The 18,302-nt window shown below is 47.2% G+C and overlaps 1 protein-coding gene across 3 annotated transcripts in view; it reads left to right on the forward strand.

Moving 5' to 3' along the window:
* l(2)10685 (5-methylcytosine rRNA methyltransferase l(2)10685) overlaps window positions 1-18,096 on the forward strand; it is a 74,828-nt gene extending 56,732 nt beyond the window's left edge. For all 3 annotated transcript variants that reach the window (XM_065447712.1, XM_065447713.1, XM_065447714.1), the window contains 2 exons: window positions 2,141-2,292; window positions 15,102-18,096. In XM_065447712.1, coding sequence (XP_065303784.1) covers window positions 2,141-2,292; window positions 15,102-15,497 — 548 coding nt within the window. In that variant the 3' untranslated portion in view covers window positions 15,498-18,096. The remainder of the gene's footprint in view (window positions 1-2,140; window positions 2,293-15,101) is intronic.
* The last annotated feature ends 206 nt before the right edge of the window (window positions 18,097-18,302 follow it).

Raw genomic sequence — 18,302 nt, forward strand, 5'->3', positions numbered from 1 at the left:
ATCGTGTACGCCTGGGAAAAGCTCAAGGCAAATACCATAAGGCGATGCTTTGAACATGCCGGATTTTGTAAACACTGTGGGGAGGACCAGAATTACGCTTAGATGATGCCTAGATGAGGGAGTCTCGACGTGTGCCCAGATCACTGACTCCAGCAAAAAAGGTGGCGATGGACTAGGTATCGCAGAATATTCAAATGTAAAAGCAGATGTTCAAACAACATATGCTGATGCAGAAGATAAAATCACCAACAGTGTGCCAGTCAGCGGTGACAGTGACGATAACAAACCCAGCCGCACGCACGCTTTAGCACCGGTTATAAATTTCTTGAACCCGCAGCTTTGTTGAGTGCAGCAGTGGCTATTTTGATATGCTATGTGTTGTGAGCCAGCTGGGGAAAATGGCACTTGGGGCAGCAAACTACCGTGCCAAGCAATCCTGCATCAGTGATTACTTCAAGGAATCTTTCTCGGACATGGAAGATAAAGGTGATTTCCTTTTGTGGCAAGTTCTTTGTTTTCTGTTCTTTTTCTTCTTCATTTCAGTTAATTCAAAAACCTTCTTAATTTGAAGAATTTTCGTGGCCCGGCGGCCTTTGAATTATTGAGATTTTACTGTTTCTTTGTCACACTTATCCGACCTGGAATTTCTGTCTCTCGTGCGAGCCTGTAACTTACACCATTCTAGCCACCAGTTAAGTCTCTGTTTTGCAGATATTAAACAACCTGCTTAAGATGAATCGTGACAGATATATCACTTACACATTTAGGTGAACGAGAAATAAACATGCCAAGCGTTTATTCAACTGCAGATCCCGCTCTGACACGCTTCACCATTTTTTTTTTTTCCATGCACAATCTTAGAGTGAAATGTGTTGGCTCAAGAGCTTGTTGTCCTTCTCTGCTGACACCGTTTAACATTGATCTGGTTGCGGGAAAGTGTGCTTCTGTACTGTGGCCTTTGAATTTGGCGAGGTGCAGGCAGAGTGTTGCCGTGGTGCATCCAAAGTGCATGGCGGCACGCAGACGACGCTCGCAGGGGTGCTTTCAGATGATGTGGAGGCACTCCCGACCTCTTTTACAATGCTGCAACACTGCCGGAATAGTCTCCGCTGCTTCAAAATTTGTTACAAGCATTGCTATAGCCATGTGTTTTTCAGCGCTGATCAGATTTGTATTTTATATGCATTGTCAGACCGATCGAGTGACATTTATGCCACCTTGCCTCAGAGCCACTTTAGAGAACAGTGAAAAAGCACAAGCTTGCACTGAAACTGAAAAAGCAGCCACGCAGTGTGCACTTCAGCAGTCTGTTAGATTATGCAGATCCAGTGCACATCTTGGAGTCTGCGTGAGGCAAAGCTTTTGTGAAGTGGTTAATTAAATGCTAACAAACTGCTTAGCTTCTGTGACACATTTTGCAGCATAGCAGTTGCTTGCCTGCCCAGCAAATCAGATAGATGTGTAAACCGCTGCCATGCAACTCACCTCATCCACGCAACCACAAATTAACATCGTCTCCAAGAACAGCTCACTTTTTATTGCACCATCTCCGAGATCGGCACGTTAACTGTTGCAGTATCTCCGTGGGACCTGCCCTCCTTAATTAACTAGAAGCCAACCAAGCGGATGCGCCAAACCACAGGAAAGAAGGCATAGAAAGCTCAGCTTTGTTAAGGGAATTATGTGCTTGAAGGTGTATGCCACTTGTTGCAGCGAGGATGTTTTGGCACCGTTTCTTTTTTTCATGGCATATTACTCAGGTGGAAAACAGCCAGTGAACAGCACATCTGCAGGGGAAGTACAGATGGGGCTAAATGAAAATCAATTCATTATTAAAGTGGAAAGTTGGGCAAGTTGGTATGCATTCATAATGGTAACAGCGCAAACAAGATGACGACAGAGTGAAAGGACACAGGACAGCCCTCGTATACTTGCGCTGTCCTGTTTCAGCCAGACAGTAGCTTTTCAGCATGGCAGTAGCAGCAGCTGCGGTCAGCAAAGTCCAGGAGGGTTTGCAAAAGAAGCTTCACTTTAAAACGTATGCAACATGCTCCACTGGTACCACCAGAAGTTCTTTGGCATCTATGTCACTGAGAGTGTACGCGTTAAACAAGGCCCTCCTCTTTTCTCTCTCACGCAGGCCGTGCAGTGGCATGTGATGCATCGTCATCCCGTGTGAAACGTCTGCGTGAGTGTCTCCGGAGCTACGTGCCAGAGAAGCAGCTGCACAAGGTGTCTGTGCTGCATCACAACCTGCTTTCACCTGGCTCTCTGGGCTGGCAGTTTGACAAGGTGCACTACACACGCTGCTAATTACAGCAGTGGGCTGACAGACAGTGAGCCTAGCTATGAAATAACTCTGGTTGTTTGCGGTATGTTGCAAAGGGTCACACAGCAGGTAGTAGAACAAAAAAGAAGATATGCATTACGTTAACAGATGGAAAGGTGGTAGAAAGCAAGTAGGTTTTGTTTGAGTGTGCTTTTTCTTTTCTTCTTATCCTTCAGCAGGCTGTATTGCATGCTTCTAGTATTTAAATTCTTCTTCATATTTTTACCATTTGTCTGCATAAATTTAATGCGTATTGTGAATTTAATGTTTGTACAAGTATAAATCTCTCAATTTATTAGCTTATTCGTTGTTATCTACAGCCTACAAGTGTAATGCATGCCTGTAAGCGTTGCGGCAGTCTTTCATTTTCTTCTTGCAGTCTTTTGGAGTATGGTATGAAACTTTCAAGCTGCTGTATGCAGCTTTTCGTCTGGGCCACGTTAGAAAGCTAACTGGTGCAGCTGATTGAGGAAAAATTCAACAAACTGGCAAGTCCAGCTAGTTGGTTGATGTTCATAATTTAGACAGATCTCAAAGCGCAACAGCACACACACACAAAAGTAGAACGGCAAAAAAGCAGACAGGACAGTGCTTCACTCACTCTTCTGCATACCTCTTTCACAGTTAGACTCAATAATAGAGGTTTGTGAATATTCAAGTACGGTAAACACTCGCTTACTCAAACTCTGATGTCTCGAAATACCAGTGAAGTCAAAATTTTTTTTTTGCAGCCCGTGTGTTCCTCACCTCTAATCTTGAAAAATGTTTGTGCTGTACTCTAGATATCTTGAAACCTCGTTTTCAAAAATAACAGGGAACAGGCGTTGGGACAGTGTTGCTTGCACTCCCTTTTCGTCGGGCAGCAGCTATCTACCCGAGTGATACCAGGCCACGCTCCCTCCCTCCATGTTTCTCACTTATCTGTCTCCCTTTTTTCTGTCAATCAGCCCTCACACTCACTTGCTTACCTGCTTGTTGGCTGCCATTTTGTTTGGCCTCATGCAGCAGTGGTCAGCTGCAAGGAGGAGGAATAAACTTTTATTGTAGAACCAGCACTTTATGATGGCCGGGCCTAAGCCTCCCACGAAGGGACATCGAGGGCTTGCCTTGCCGCCGCCTCGCGGGCATGCTGGGTTGCCCAAATTTGGTTGTCGAGGGCGGAGCTCCGCAGAGCCTCATGCAACCTCAACTAGAGAGTCGTGGTGTTAGTCTGTGTGTACTGTGCTGGGCACTCCCATAGCAAATGCGGAAGCGTAGCCAGGTGAATTCCACAGCACCAGCAGTTGGGGGTAGTGTAGATGTCTGGAAATATAAGCGGGTGAAGGGTACGTGTTTGTTTGTAGTAGACGCAGGGTGGTAGCCTGCGCCCGGCTGAACTTTGGGTGAGGCGGGGGGAAGGTTCGGCGACTGAGGTAAAAGGCCTTAACGAGATCGTTATAAGTTGTCAAATTGTCCCTGGTGTCCAACTCATCTCCAGTGACTCCGGCGCGGTTGACTAGGCCTCGCACAATGGAGTGGGTGACCTTGTTGAGATTGGGGAGGTGTGGCTGGACAGGGCCCGCATGGGCCGGGATCCATGTTAGGGAGATTATGCTGTCTTTAGAGTGTGGTGCCTGGCATAGGATGCGAAGAGCTTGGGGAGAAATACGGCCTTTGCTGAAGTTAGTGATGGCTGAGCGAGAGTCACACACTATGGTGTGACAGGTGGGATCTAAAGTGGCCAGGGCATGGCCACTTCTTCAGCCGTCTCGGCAGTGGGGGTAGTGATGCTGCAGGCGTGGTGTAGGACTCCTTCGCGTGTGGCGACGGCCACAAATCGTGTGCCATGGGGGTATTGGGCTGCATCAACAAATGTGACGCCAGGTACGTGGGCAAGGGCTTTTATGATAGCTCCGGCCCGAGCTTGGCGCCGCGCCCTGTTATATTCAGGGTACATGTTTCTAGGGATAGGTTCTATGTAGATCCAGCTACGGATGTCGGTCGGGATCGGTTGTTTGGGGCCCTGTTGCTGATGGTAGGTGAAGCCAAGCGTGGACAGAATAAAGCGTCCCGTTTCAGTAAAGGTGAGCCGTTCAAGCTGAGAGCGTTGTTGGGCTTCAATGAGTTCAGAAAGCTTGTTGTGAACTCCCAGTTGGTTGAAGAGTTCAGTGCTGGTGCAATGCGGGAGACCAAGTGCTTGCTTGTAGACCCCTCGTATGAGGGTGTCAAGCTTGTTTTGCTCAGCCCGGTACCAGTTGACGTACGCAGCAACGTAGGTAATGTGGCATATGACAAAGGATTGGACGAGTCAGAGAAGGCTTTCTTCTTTGAGTCCCCCTCGTCGGTTAGATATGCGTTTAAGAAGTCGTAGGGTGTTTTGAGATTGGGCACAGATCTTGTTGAGAGCCAAGGCGTTGGAGCCGTTGGTAGAGATGGTGAGACCGAGAACCGGATACTAGGGACGTGTGGGATAGGACTGCCATCTTGAAGGCGTAGGGTGATGGCGTCACAGGGTCGGTGATCAGATTGATGTTTGGGAGGGCGACCCCGCTGAATGGGCCTGTATAGCAGAAGCTTCGATTTAGCCGGCGAACAGCGCAGTCCGGTCTCTTGGAGATAGGATTCAACCATGTCAATCGCCGTTTGGAGGGCTGATTCCACTTGACCATCACTGCCTCGGTACGACCAGATGGTGATGTCGTCGGCGTGGATGGTATGGTTGATATTGTCGACTTGTTGTAGTTGCTTGGCAAGGCCAATCATGACTAAGTTAAAGAGCATGGGAGAGATAACTGAACCATGCGGGGTGCCTTTGCTGCCAAGGGGAAGCTGGTCTGATCATAAATCCCCAGCCGAGAGGGTAGCCATGCGATTGGAGAGAAAGTCACGAATGTAGTTGTAGGCTCACTCTCCCAGGTGGAGGTTGGAGACCTGGTCAAGGATAGCTGCATGGGAAATGTTATCAAAGGCTTGAGTGAGGTCGAGTCTGAGGATGGCTTTCATGTTACGGGAACGATCATTTAGCACTTGGTGTTTGAGCTGCAACATAGCGTCTTGAGTAGAAAGGTGAGGGCAAAATCCAATGATGGTGTGGGGATAGAGAGAGTTGTCCTCGAGGTGACTGTTGATGCGTGCTAAGAAGGCGTGCTCCATCACCTTGCCTACGCATGAAGTGAAGGAGATGGGCCTTCAGTTATTGAGGCTAGATGGCTTGCCAGGCTTTGGGATTAGGATAACATTGGCAGTCTTCCAGGCAGCTGGAAGGGCACCACTGCGCCAGCAATCGTTGATGTAGTCAGTCAGATGGGACACGGACTCGTCATTGAGATTGCGAAGGCTTTTGTTAGTGACCCCGTCTGGCCCTGGAGCAGAACGACCGTTAAGCTTGCGAAGAGCAGCGTGTATTTCAGATAAGCTGAAATCGGCGTCTAGTGTAGGGTTGGGGCTACCAATGTAATTGCTGTGTGGACTGACTTGTCCCCTGGAGATATATCTGGCGCAGAGGTAGTCAAGCACCTGTTGTTGACCTTGCTTAAGGGTCTCCGTATAAAGGAGCTTCTGCAGCCGATCCTGTTGGGTGGTGCGGGTGGTGGTATTATCAAGCAGATGTTTGAGGAGTTTCCACGAGGAAGGGCCATGAAGTTGTCCATCTACCGTGTTACACAGCTCAGTCCATTGTTGCCGGCTTAGGGTTTGACAGTGCTCCTAGATAACTGTTATGAGTTTGGAGATCTTACTACTGAGGCGCTGCCCCTTCCATCGAGCTAGGATGGAGGCCTTAGCGTCCAGAAGATGGGCGAGGCGGCTATCCATGCGTTCAACTGAGGCACCTGTAGTTGCCACCTGAGTGGCCGTTTGAACATCAGTGTGTAGCGCTTGCATCCAGGTGTTAATATCGGTAATGCCTTCTGCTGAGGTAGAACCTATGCGTATTTTTTGAAAAACAACCCAGTCGGTAATGGTGAATTCTTTAGTGGGGGCAGGGGCGGCAGCGAGTTGGGGTAAAGAGAGAGCAAGGATATAATGGTCGCTGCCCAGGTCTTATACAGTGCTAAAAAGCGGGCACGTCCTGTGCTACCGGGGCTTAGCGGAGAGGAGAGAACTAGGAGTCGGATTCCTGATTAATAAGAATATAGCTGGTAACATACAGGAATTCTATAGCATTAACGAGAGGGTGGCAGGTCTTGTTGTGAAACTTAATAAGAGGTACCAAAAGAAGATTGTACAGGTCTACGCCCCTACATCCAATCATGATGACCAGGAAGTCGAAAGCTTCTATGAAGACGTGGAATCGGCGATGGGTAGAGTGAAAACCAAATACACTATACTAATGGGCGACTTTAATGCCAAGGTAGGCAAGAAGCAAGCTGGAGACAAAGCAGTGGGGGAATATGGCATAGGCACTAAGAATAACAGGGGAGAGTTATTAGTAGAGTTTGCGGAACAGAATAATATGAGGATAATGAATACCTTCTTCCGCAAGCGGGATAGCCGAAAGTGGACGTGGAGGAGCCCGAACGGTGAGACTAGAAACGAAATAGACTTCATACTCTGCGCTAACCCTGGCTTCATACAAGATGTGGACGTGCTCGGCAAGGTGCGCTGCAGTGACCACAGGATGGTAACAACTCGAATTAGCCTAGACCTCAGAAGGGAACGGAAGAAACTAGTACATAAGAAGCCGATCAATCAGTTAGCGGTAAGAGGGAAAATAGAGGAATTCCAAATGAAGCTACAGAACAGGTACTCGGCTTTAACTCAGGAAGAGGACCTTAGTGTTGAAGCAATGAACGACAATCTTGTGGGCATTATTAAGGAGTGTGCAATGGAAGTCGGTGGCAACTCCGTTAGGCAGGATACCAGTAAACTGTCACAGGAGACGAAAGATCTGATCAAGAAACGCCAATGTATGAAAGCCTCTAACCCTACAGCTAGAATAGAACTGGCAGAACTTTCGAAGTTGATCAAGAAGCGTAAGACAGCTGACATCAGGAAGTATAATATGGATAGAATTGAACATGCTCTCAGGAACGGAGGAAGCCTAAAAACAGTGAAGAAGAAACTAGGAATTGGCAAGAATCAGATGTATGCGTTAAGAGACAAAGCCGGCAATATCATAACTAATATGGATGAGATAGTTCAAGTGGCTGAGGATTTCTATAGAGATTTATACAGTACCAGTGGCACCCACGACGATAATGGAAGAGAAAATAGTCTAGAGGAATTCGAAATCCCAAAGGTAACGCCGGAAGAAGTAAAGAAAGCCTTAGGAGATATGCAAAGGGGGAAGGCAGCTGGGGAGGATCAGGTAACAGCAGATTTGTTGAAGGATGGTGGGCAGATTGTTCTAGAGAAACTGGCCACCCTGTATACGCAATGCCTCATGACCTCGAGCGTACCGGAATCTTGGAAGAACGCTAACATAATCCTAATCCATAAGAAAGGGGACGCCAAAGACTTGAAAAATTATAGACCGATCAGCTTACTGTCCGTTGCCTACAAACTATTCACTAAGGTAATCGCAAATAGAATCAGGAACACCTTAGACTTCTGTCAAGCAAAGGACCAGGCAGGATTCCGTAAAGGCTACTCAACAATAGATCATATTCACACTATCAATCAGGTGATAGAGAAATGTGCGGAATATAAGCAACCCTTATATATAGCTTTCATTGATTACGAGAAAGCGTTTGATTCTGTCGAAACCTCAGCAGTCATGGAGGCATTACGGAATCAGGGTGTAGACGAGCAGTATGTAAAAATACTGAAAGATATCTATAGCGGCTCCACAGCCACCGTAGTCCACCATAAAGAAAGCAACAAAATCCCAATAAAGAAAGGCGTCAGACAGGGCGATACGATCTCTCCAATGCTATTCACCGCGTGTTTACAGGAGGTATTCAGAGACCTGGATTGGGAAGAATTGGGGATAAAAGTTAATGGAGAATACCTTAGTAACTTGCGATTCGCTGATGATATTGCCTTGCTTAGTAACTCAGGGGACCAATTGCAATGCATGCTCACTGACCTGGAGAGGCAAAGCAGAAGTGTGGGTTTAAAATTAATCTGCAGAAAACTAAAGTAATGTTTAATAGTCTCGGAAGAGAACAACAATTTACAATAGGCAGCGAGGCACTGGAAGTAGTAAGGGAATACATCTACTTAGGGCAGGTAGTGACGGCAAATCCGGATCATGAGACAGAAATAATCAGAAGAATAAGAATGGGCTGGGGTGCGTTTGGCAGGCATTCTCAGATCATGAACAGCAGGTTGCCATTATCCCTCAAGAGGAAAGTGTAAAATAGCTGCGTCTTACCAGTACTCACCTACGGGGCAGAAACCTGGAGGCTTACGAAAAGGGTTCTACTCAAATTGAGGACGACGCAACGAGCTATGGAAAGAAGAATGATAGGTGTAACGTTATGGGATAAGAAAAGAGCAGATTGGGTGAGGGAACAAACGCGAGTAAATGACATATTAGTTGAAATCAAGAAAAAGAAATGGGCATGGGCAGGACATGTAATGAGGAGGGAGGATAACCGATGGTCATTAAGGGTTACGGACTGGATCCCAAGGGAAGGGAAGCGTAGCAGGGGGCGGCAAAAAGTTAGGTGGGCGGATGAGATTAAGAAGTTTGCAGGGACGGCATGGCCACAATTAGTACATGACCAGGGTTGTTGTAGAAGTATGGGAGAGGCCTTTGCCCTGCAGTGGGCGTAACCAGGCTGATGATGATGATGATGCCCAGGTCTTGCTGGGTATTGGTCCAGTGTGCATTGTTGATTTGTTTGATGAAGGTGAGGTCGGGGGTAGAGTCCCGGGTAGTGGACGTACCGAGGCGTGTTGAAAAGGAGGGATCCGTGATGAGCGTAAGGCCTAAGTCATGGTAATCTTGCCAGAGGTTGCGAGCTGCAGCTTCCATGCAAACGTAGCCCCAGCCTGTATGGGCGAGGTTGAAATCACCGCCGATGAGTAGGGGGTGCGTTCCAGCTACGTGAAGAGCCTTCTTAAAGAGGGTGAGGAAGCGACACCTTGCTTTGTCCTTGGGGCTATTGTAAATGTTCAGAAGGAAGGTGCGTTCCTTCCGTTTACGATTGGGAATTAATTCGAGGAATAGACGTTTGATGTGAGGACTATTGAGATCATGTTCAATAACAGGAATACGACGCCGTACTAGGGTGGAGACCCGGCGAAGAGAGTGGGTGGTATGGAAGGTTTGATAACCGGGGAGCGTGGTCGGAGCGTTATTGGTTTTGAAGTAGGATAGCATCCGGGCCGTGGGTATGTTGGCGTAGGTATTGATTGAGTACCGGTTGTTTCTGGTGAAAGCCTCGGCAGTTCCACTGCCAAATGAGTAGGGTCTTGATTAGTGTGAGCCATGATGGGAGATGGTGGATGTCGCCGTCGGCGTCCCGGAAGGGTCGCAGACGGGGGCAGCGTGGCTAGGAGGCGTGAGAATATGAGTTTCCAGGTTGGTCACGCGTTGGACAATACCAATGAAGGCTTGCTGGATGGAGTCCAGTGCATGTTGGAAAGTGCTAATAGTTGTTTGAAGTGAGATGAGCATGTCTTTAACTTCAGAGCGGACCTGGCCCGTGGCTCCATCTTGCAGGGCTCTCTTCTTGGGGGCGGGAGTCGAGGGGGCCTCTCCTGACTAGGGGCAGGGACGTTCTGTGCGATAGGTGTAGGGGCTGGTGTTTGGGATTGTTTGAGGTCTCTAACCTCCTGCGAGAGTTTAGTTAGGAGATCGCGTAGGATGGCGTTCTCGCGCTTAAGCTGAGCGATTTCTGGGATATCTGGTGAAAGAGGAGGGTAGGTGACTTGTGTGTTGGCGATCTTACGACCCTCTCGCGAGGTGCCCATGAGAGCCTCTGCGAAGCTCACCTTGTTGTTGTTGGTAGATGTGATGCGTGAAGCCGATGCAGACCGGGATCTTGAGCGTTGTTGCCTGGATCGAGATGGAGTTCTGGAGCGGGAATGGCTCCCCCTTGATGGTGTGCGGGAGCGTGGCCTGGTTCTGGTGTTGAGGTTGGAGGGGCCGGCCTGTTTATAGGCCGCTTGGATGGTTGTTCGTCGTTCCCCGATACACTTGTGGATGACGTACGGGGTTTTATATCGAGCGGCACAGCTTTTGTCCGCAGTGAGATGGGGACCACTACAGAACGAGCACTTAGGGTTACAGTTATGGTCGGCGGGGGGGTTGCGGACACGGCAGCCCCGGCATATCTTGTTATTTGGGTAGGGACAAACGTCCATACGGTGTCCGAGGTGGCCATACTGGTAACAAATGTCAATTTGCTTCCAATATAGCGAACATGGGAGTAACGTGGAACCGTAGCGGACCTGATAAAGCACATCCAGTCCGTCAAAAGCAATGATCACTGTTGTAGTAGAAGCGATGCGCTTGGCTGCCAAGGCTGTCGGGTTTCGGGCAGTGGCAATTTTGTTGTGGATCTGCTGGGGAGTCTCCCGTGAGTGGGATCCCACGGATGACCCCCTTCGTCGTGTGCTCAGCTGCGGTTTCGTATGCATTGACCTCATGGTTGACGCCGTTCACATGGATATAGCAGATGCGAGCGTACCAGTCTGCATGGTCCGGGCGAGGTGTGCTGACGACAACTATGTTTTGTTGCGTATTCGGGCAGACAGTGTCTTCTGAGCTTTCTTCGTCCGTGAGGTTGGCTGCTTGGAGAATGCCGGCGGTTACCACGGGACTGCCGATCTTGGCTATATGAAGGGCGCCCTTGGGGCGGATGACAATCTTTTTTTTTTTTCCTTAATACAGGAAGCTGTTGGGCATCAATGGGGTCACAGCATACTAATAGTAGCAACTTTGAGAAAAGTGACTGGCACTTTTGACCAGGCATGACCATCCCACACGCTGGCACCCAGAAGCAGCCAGGGGCAGTATTTTCAAGTGATCACTTTCGGACATAGTTCCGCTTTTGCAAGGCTCGACACTGGATGCGTCGTACACATCCAGTGCCAGTCGACAGTGCTCTTGGCACTGTTTGAAGCTGGCGAGATTGGCGGAGCCCACTAGCCTAATGGTGTGTTGGCATACTGCCAAAAACACTGTGGGCCATATGCATGGACGCACGCGGTGCCGAGGCATGCAAAATCTCGTGAAAGGGTAACTATCTTCGAAAGTGGTCTCCAGACAATACCGCTCCAGCAGTGAGTCCCATAGCGTTGCAGTGAGATTGCAGCTTGATAAGGACGCTCGCTTCATGTTTTGCACGACGGGGAGGCATAAATGCCGCATCATTCTTTGATGTCTGTTAAAGGCATGGCAAATGCACTCTTATGCAGTTCAATTTCTCTTTTGAAAGTGAAATTGTCTGAAATTCATTATGATACAGAAGGTGTCAAAATTTTGGATGTCTAGAGATGGTTATGCTTTTATGACTGGCTTCAAATATTGCATTAGGACGAATTGTCCTGACATAGTGCCAGTATCTCCGTTGCCCATAGACGCCAGCGTGTGTGATTGCCAATGCATGCTGTAGGAGTTGAGGACGAACTTCGGTATGATGAAAACAAACTTGGAGGATTTATTTTACATTATATACAGAGAGGTGAGAGTCAAGTAACAGTTGTACAGTCATTACGGGTTGGCAGCAACTCGGACGCTGTGGCCCGCGGTAAGAAGTTCGAGAGAGGTCAATCAGGGAATGCTCTGGAATGCTTCTTTTAAACCCTTCGAGGACTGGAAGTCACGTCATGCTCGGCCAATGGGAGAGTCCGCTCAGATGACGCCATTTTCGGCCAATGGTAGGCGCCCATGCGGCGGTGTCACGCCCGGCGGCTCCCTGCGGTCTTGCCTTGCTGACTTGCAATGCGCTCTTCAAAGGCGGACAAGGGGGACGCTTTGGCCCCATTGTCCGAGGGCCTCCCCTACTTCCGGCGGTGCAGCCCCGCTGGCTTGCAAATGCCTTCTTCAAAGGCGACCGGTGTGACGCTGCCAGGCCTTCCCGGTACATCACAGCCGTCTGGCTTCGGGACTCACGTTACCTCGAACAGTGCCGGGCTATCCCCTCGCTTTATGGAAGAGCCAAGCATTGAATAGCTCCACCGGCGGCGTACGAAGTGGGGGCCTTCAACTTGTTTGCTCGTGCCGCGCTTCTGGAATGTGCTTTCCGCGTTTCTGCGCTTCTCAATTAGTTGTGCTGCGATTCGATGTGGTCTGGGGAACTCGAAGTAGGCGCAGGAAACAGCCCCATATCTAACAATGCAAAGTTAGACTGAATATTACTAGCGGCATCTTGTAAAGGCTGCATGTGGTGTATGCACGGCCAGTGGGCTTCTGTTTCTGTGATTTTGTTTTTCTAGTAATTCTTTTTCGGTTTTTGCAGCTTCATGTCCATGGTGGTTTACTGTTATAAGAATATGAATGGAATAGTGAACGTTCCAATAATTCTCTTCACGAATAAAATATCTGCTATATTTGGTTTTCACTATATTCACAATACTCACTATATTTGGTGATAGACCCGGCCGTCGTCAGTGCCTTGGCATAGACAGCGCTGTGTTCTCACAGCACGCGATCTCTATCGTTACAAGGTACATCCAGGTAGACAGGACCAATGCCTAGCGATGTGGCTGGTTTCCTTATTTTTGCTGCCATTTCTTTTTTTTTCTTGAACCTTGTCTAAGGGGAAGCTTTAGTGCCGGTGCTCCTACAATCATGGACAAGTTTTCATGGCAGTGAAGGGAAAGCTGCGGGTGCGTAACTCCTGCACGCATGTTACTGTGGCAAATATTCCAACAGTGTTTGACAATGCTCTTGGTTTCTCAGAACAGGTACTGAATCACTATAGCTTCCACCTGTGATGGTTTCACATCTGCCTAAAATAAAAGAAGATTAAAGCTGGAACATACGTCAAATTTAACATTCACTTGTCAATTTTCTCCTCTTGTTGCGGTAAATAAGATGAATTTTTTTCTTCCTTAGTTTAAACTAATGCATATGAGAATGTGGGACTTTTTGCAGGAGTGCCCTTACTTGTGCACGTTTTGCATTCATAGCTTCTGCTTTCTGTGCCAGCTTCATTTCCACAGGAGGCTGTTCACAACTATATCTAAATGCATGGGAACAGTGACATTCTTTTTTTCTTTTTGGCAACTACTGCACTGTTACTGATGAAGTTAGTTGCATCTAAAAGTAAAGGTTCAAGTCTAATGACTGTAGAAAGCATTTCTTTCTTCGTTTTGTTTTTCCTTTAACTTAACCTACCAATAAATTTTTTTTAAATTATTGAATATTGCAAAAGTACGTCAAAAACGTCAGCAGTTTTGTCTGAACGGCAAAGTAAATTAGTAGACAGCTATACGAAGTAAGAATAGTAGTTTTATCGGCCATATAAACGTGTAAACGTTTGCTTACTAACTAAATTAACTAGCATGGTGTTATGCACACACAGGCAAACATGAACACATCTCACTCGATGGCCGCACACACTCGTCAAAACGCTGTAGTGGGAAAGCATTGCAGCAGCACTGAGTGAGTTGACCTCCGTGCTGCCTCTTCCTTCAGCACAGACTGAGCGGCGACATCACAGCACGCACGAAACTATCAGCACTAGGCGCACTCTGTCACCAGTGCGGATTGCTTTCAAGATGCGGCTGCACCATGCACAGCTGCCGCCAGAGTAGATCGCTCCCTCCCCTCCCCTCGATACCTTGCGCACGGCGGGAGACGGTGCACTTCCTCCCTGCACGCACAAGATTGAGCCACCATTGTTGGCTCACACTCGCATGATTTCACTTGCACATGCAGCATACAGCGCACAGCAATGATATTATTGTCCTTGGACTTTATACGGAGCATCACGGCGATGTAGATAAGGATGGCAGAAATGTGCCTGGAGTGTCGGTGTAGTACTTATCGCTGTAAAAACAACCTAAAGTTTACCACTCTTTTTTCAGCAATAAAATGTGATATCACAATTCTGTAAGCTGCACCTTATGATTTACTTAAAGCAAACAAAATTGATATATTATACATTGCTCTAAGATATTGCACTAATTTAAGAGTAGGAGGTAGCGAAAACCTCATAAGCATCGTAGCAGTTTTACACAAGCGGCAAATTAATATAGGAAGTTTGCCCAATCGAGGTGCTTTAGCAAATGCAGTTTACAAAACTGCTATAGTAGTGGAATCCTGATGAATGGAAATCGCTTAAACAGAACTGCTGCTTAAACAGAACACGATCCTCATGGTTGGTTAATTTTGTGTTCATACAATACTCTCTTCAATGTCTCTCACTAAATGCAACTCCTGATAAACGGAACCAGTTTCCCTGGTACCTTCAGGTTCTGTTTAAAGAGAGTGCACCTTATCTGTCTTTGGTGCAGAGTCACAGATTTGTAAACATTGTGCTTCTAATTTTTTAGCTTACTGATTTTCACCAATTTTGTTAAAGAATTGGCAGCCTTAAATCAGAGCCCTGCTTTCTATGGTTACGAGCTCTGAAATGCAACAAATTTCATTCAAAAATAGGTCCAGGGGTTGCCACATAGAAGCATTTCTGCATTTTACATGTATTTGAATTGGGAAACATGACTTGGCCCTGAGCTAAAGCTTCCTCTTAAGTCATGCTATTGCTGCCATGAACATAATACATGTACCAACTTGCCCAAGTTTGTGTTTTCTAAGCACTTCAATTTTTAGGTAAGTAACATTCGATGTCATCAAACATTAAAGTGACACATGTTGCAAGCCACTTTGCCAGACCGCCTGTGCTGTCGTTTGTATGAAAAGTCCCAGCGCTGGTCATTCGCTGTTGTGCAGATCCTGCTTGACGTTCCGTGCACCAATGACCGTCTGTCTGTGGCCGAGGACGACAACAACTGGTTCAGCCAAAAGCGGCAGCAGGAACGGCTCGAGCTGCCCCAACGGCAGTTGGACATGCTGTGCCAGGCACTGCCCCTGCTACGCTTTGGCGGCAGCCTGGTGTACTCCACCTGCTCCCTGTCGCCCATTCAGAACGACGGCGTGGTGCACATGGCACTGCAACAGCTTCAGCGCACCAGTTCGGCCCAGTACGCTGTCGTCGATCTGTCCGAGGCATTTGCCCCGCTACCCTTTCGCTTCTTCGAGGGCTGTCGCTATGGGCAGCTGGCACTGCCGTACCTGCCCAACAACGTGGGACCATTATATGTGGCACGCATCGAGCGTATACGCTAATAACACCTTGGGTAACTCTGTGTGGAGTGACATTCTGGGCTGGCATCTGCCAAGTGAGGCCGTGGGAGTCACTTGAGATGGCGCTGAACACAGTTTCCCTATGTAGATGCCAACTAGTCTTCTTATTGGTCAGTGATACAAAGTCCTTGTCCTCAGCATGATGTTGGAGAGCATGTTGTGGTCTGCACACACATGTGCAGTCAACTCTCGAAACTTTAGTTTTTCATTTCCGTTTCAGTAGAGAGAAATGCATCTAGGTAGCTCCTTGGAAATATACGGGCCTTAGTCTAGAAAACAGTACATTCCTGGTTCAGCACACTCGAGAACTCCAGGGCTTTACATATGCAAGAGGTGTGTCTGTCTGAATGCATTCTGTACCATCATGTCTGAAGCACGGCTATTCTTGAAGAGCTCAGACTATTAAAAGCAACAGGGCTAGAGCTTGTTATACAAAAATCATGGGTCTTCTGCTGTTTGCCGCCAGCATTAAAGAAATACTGATACCTATTTTCGAAGTTGTAGCAGTTCTATCTACACTTCTCACATGTAAAAGAATCACACTTGGCCAGTATGAGAGTTTCTAAGTTCTCGTTAAACCTCGGTACAACGAACTTCAATATGATGAAATTCTCGATATAATGAAGCATAAGGGTTTCATAACCTCTTGCCCATAGGACACCATGTATTAGTACCTCAATATAATGAAGTGTGTGTGTATGCGATTTCAATATAACAAAATTTTACTGCCACCGCAAAAGAATGCCGAGACAATAAATTGAAACTTCCGCTGACGCAGATGGTCAAATGATGAAATTACAAGCGGTGCTTGCAAACGCACCTCTGAAATCGTGCACCGCACGACAAGAGCAACCCCGAAGTGGAGCCGCATCATGTTCCGTATAAAGTACGAAGTACAAGCGCGACAAGATCCTATCGTGCCCCGCGCACTGTGTGCTTTAGGTGCGAGTGAAAGTGTGTGAGGCTGAGACAAGAAAGGTGGTGGCTTCACGAGTGACTCGTGCGAGCGAAAGGAAAGAGAGGGAAGGGACGCAATCAACCACGCGAGAAGGGGGGGGGGGAGTTTATTAAGTTGGCGCGCATCTCGGCTGTGGCTGCACACAAGCGTGGCTAAGTGCATATGCAGCCATGCACCCTGCATTAGAGGTAATCTGCCGCGTGTGCAAAGAGTGGGCATGCCGAGACAACGTGGCACAATGTAAGCTGTCTAATCGCGCATGTAGTATTGGAAGTTGTGTAATCTCAAGTTTCAGTGACCCATTGGAGTGAGAGGCAAACGAAGCATTGGCTCCCCACTGCCGGCGCTTTTCCCAATAGCATCGTCCCAGTGCGGGCAACGCCATCAGCCGCGGGGTCGGAGCACATGCAAAAGTGTGGCTGGCTTTGCTTAACTCATGCCACCGATGTGAAGATGTTGTCGACGTACATGGGATGAAACCGTATCGTTCATCGTCGACTCCCAAATTTATCAAAATGAATTATCTCAATCTACTCTATCTACTCCGTGGGTTAGTCGTGAAATCATCCACATTAAACATAGGCTAAAACGATTAAGAAAGAAACAAAATATGTGTAAGAAGACCCTCATGGAACGGGAATAAATTGGCAATTAAGGTGCAACAAGCAAAGCATAATTACTTCACTTTTCCATTTCAGAACCAGAATTTCTTAGAACTGATCCATCAGAATTTTGGCATTACCTCGGAACGACAAATGCATCTATTCAAAAGATTTCAGTAAATGATCACCTTGTCGAAAATGCAGCTGATATAGCTCATGCATTTAATCTATATTTTCATAGTGTTTTTCCCCCTAATGACAACTACAGCATGCATAAGCTCTCGAAGACAGATGTACCAGTGACAACAAGCGAGGGTGTTCTACCTATGCTACGTAAATTGAATGAGAAAAAAAGCGCGGGTAAGGATGGCATCCCTACTGCGTTCATGAAATGCTTTGCGGCGCAGATTGCAGACTACTTGGCAAATCTTTTTCAGCTTTTTTTAACCACTGGCGAGCTTCCTGATGACTGGAAGATAGCACGTGTTGTGCCAATTTTTAAGAAGCGGGACAAGCTTAACATAACAAATTATAGGTCCGTGTCGATTATATCTATTTGTTCGAAACTTATAGAACATGTCATAGCTGGATATATAAGGTCTTTCTTGTCTAATAATAAAGTTTTGTCTCCTTATCAACACTGATTTACCAAGGGAAGGTCTACTACAACTCAGTTACTCACCACTGTACATCATTTTATAATGGCATTGGACCACTCGGGGCAAATAGATGCATTCTTTACAGACTTTAGCAAGGCGTTTGACATGATGTCGCATACAAAGCTAATACATAAGTTGAGATTAACCGGCCTTCCCATCTACTTAGTGAATTGGGTTGAAGCATACTTACACAGCAGAAAACAATTTGTTGTAGTGGATGAGTGTGTGTCTGATATGCTCCGTTTCTTCTGGTGTGCCTCTGGGCAGTGTACTCGGACTCTTGCTTTTCTTGGTTTATGTAAATGATCTCATTGAATGTTTATCTGATTCAGTGTGTATAAAATTATTCGCTGATGACTGTACTATATACAATGAGATATTGTGTGAGAGTGATCACATTGTATTACAGGACCTATTTTCTGCTAGTGGTAGTCGCCGCCGAATTAGATGTGGCCAACCACATTTGATTGAATCCACTACAAAGCAGCAACTTCGAAAGTGTGGCTAGCGACAGCTATCAATAGGCATACGCACCGGTACAAGTAGTATGAGCCATTCATCGAGGGCA

This window comes from Dermacentor albipictus, chromosome 5 (assembly GCF_038994185.2).
Source record: "Dermacentor albipictus isolate Rhodes 1998 colony chromosome 5, USDA_Dalb.pri_finalv2, whole genome shotgun sequence".
NCBI classification, from domain to species: Eukaryota; Metazoa; Arthropoda; class Arachnida; order Ixodida; family Ixodidae; genus Dermacentor; species Dermacentor albipictus.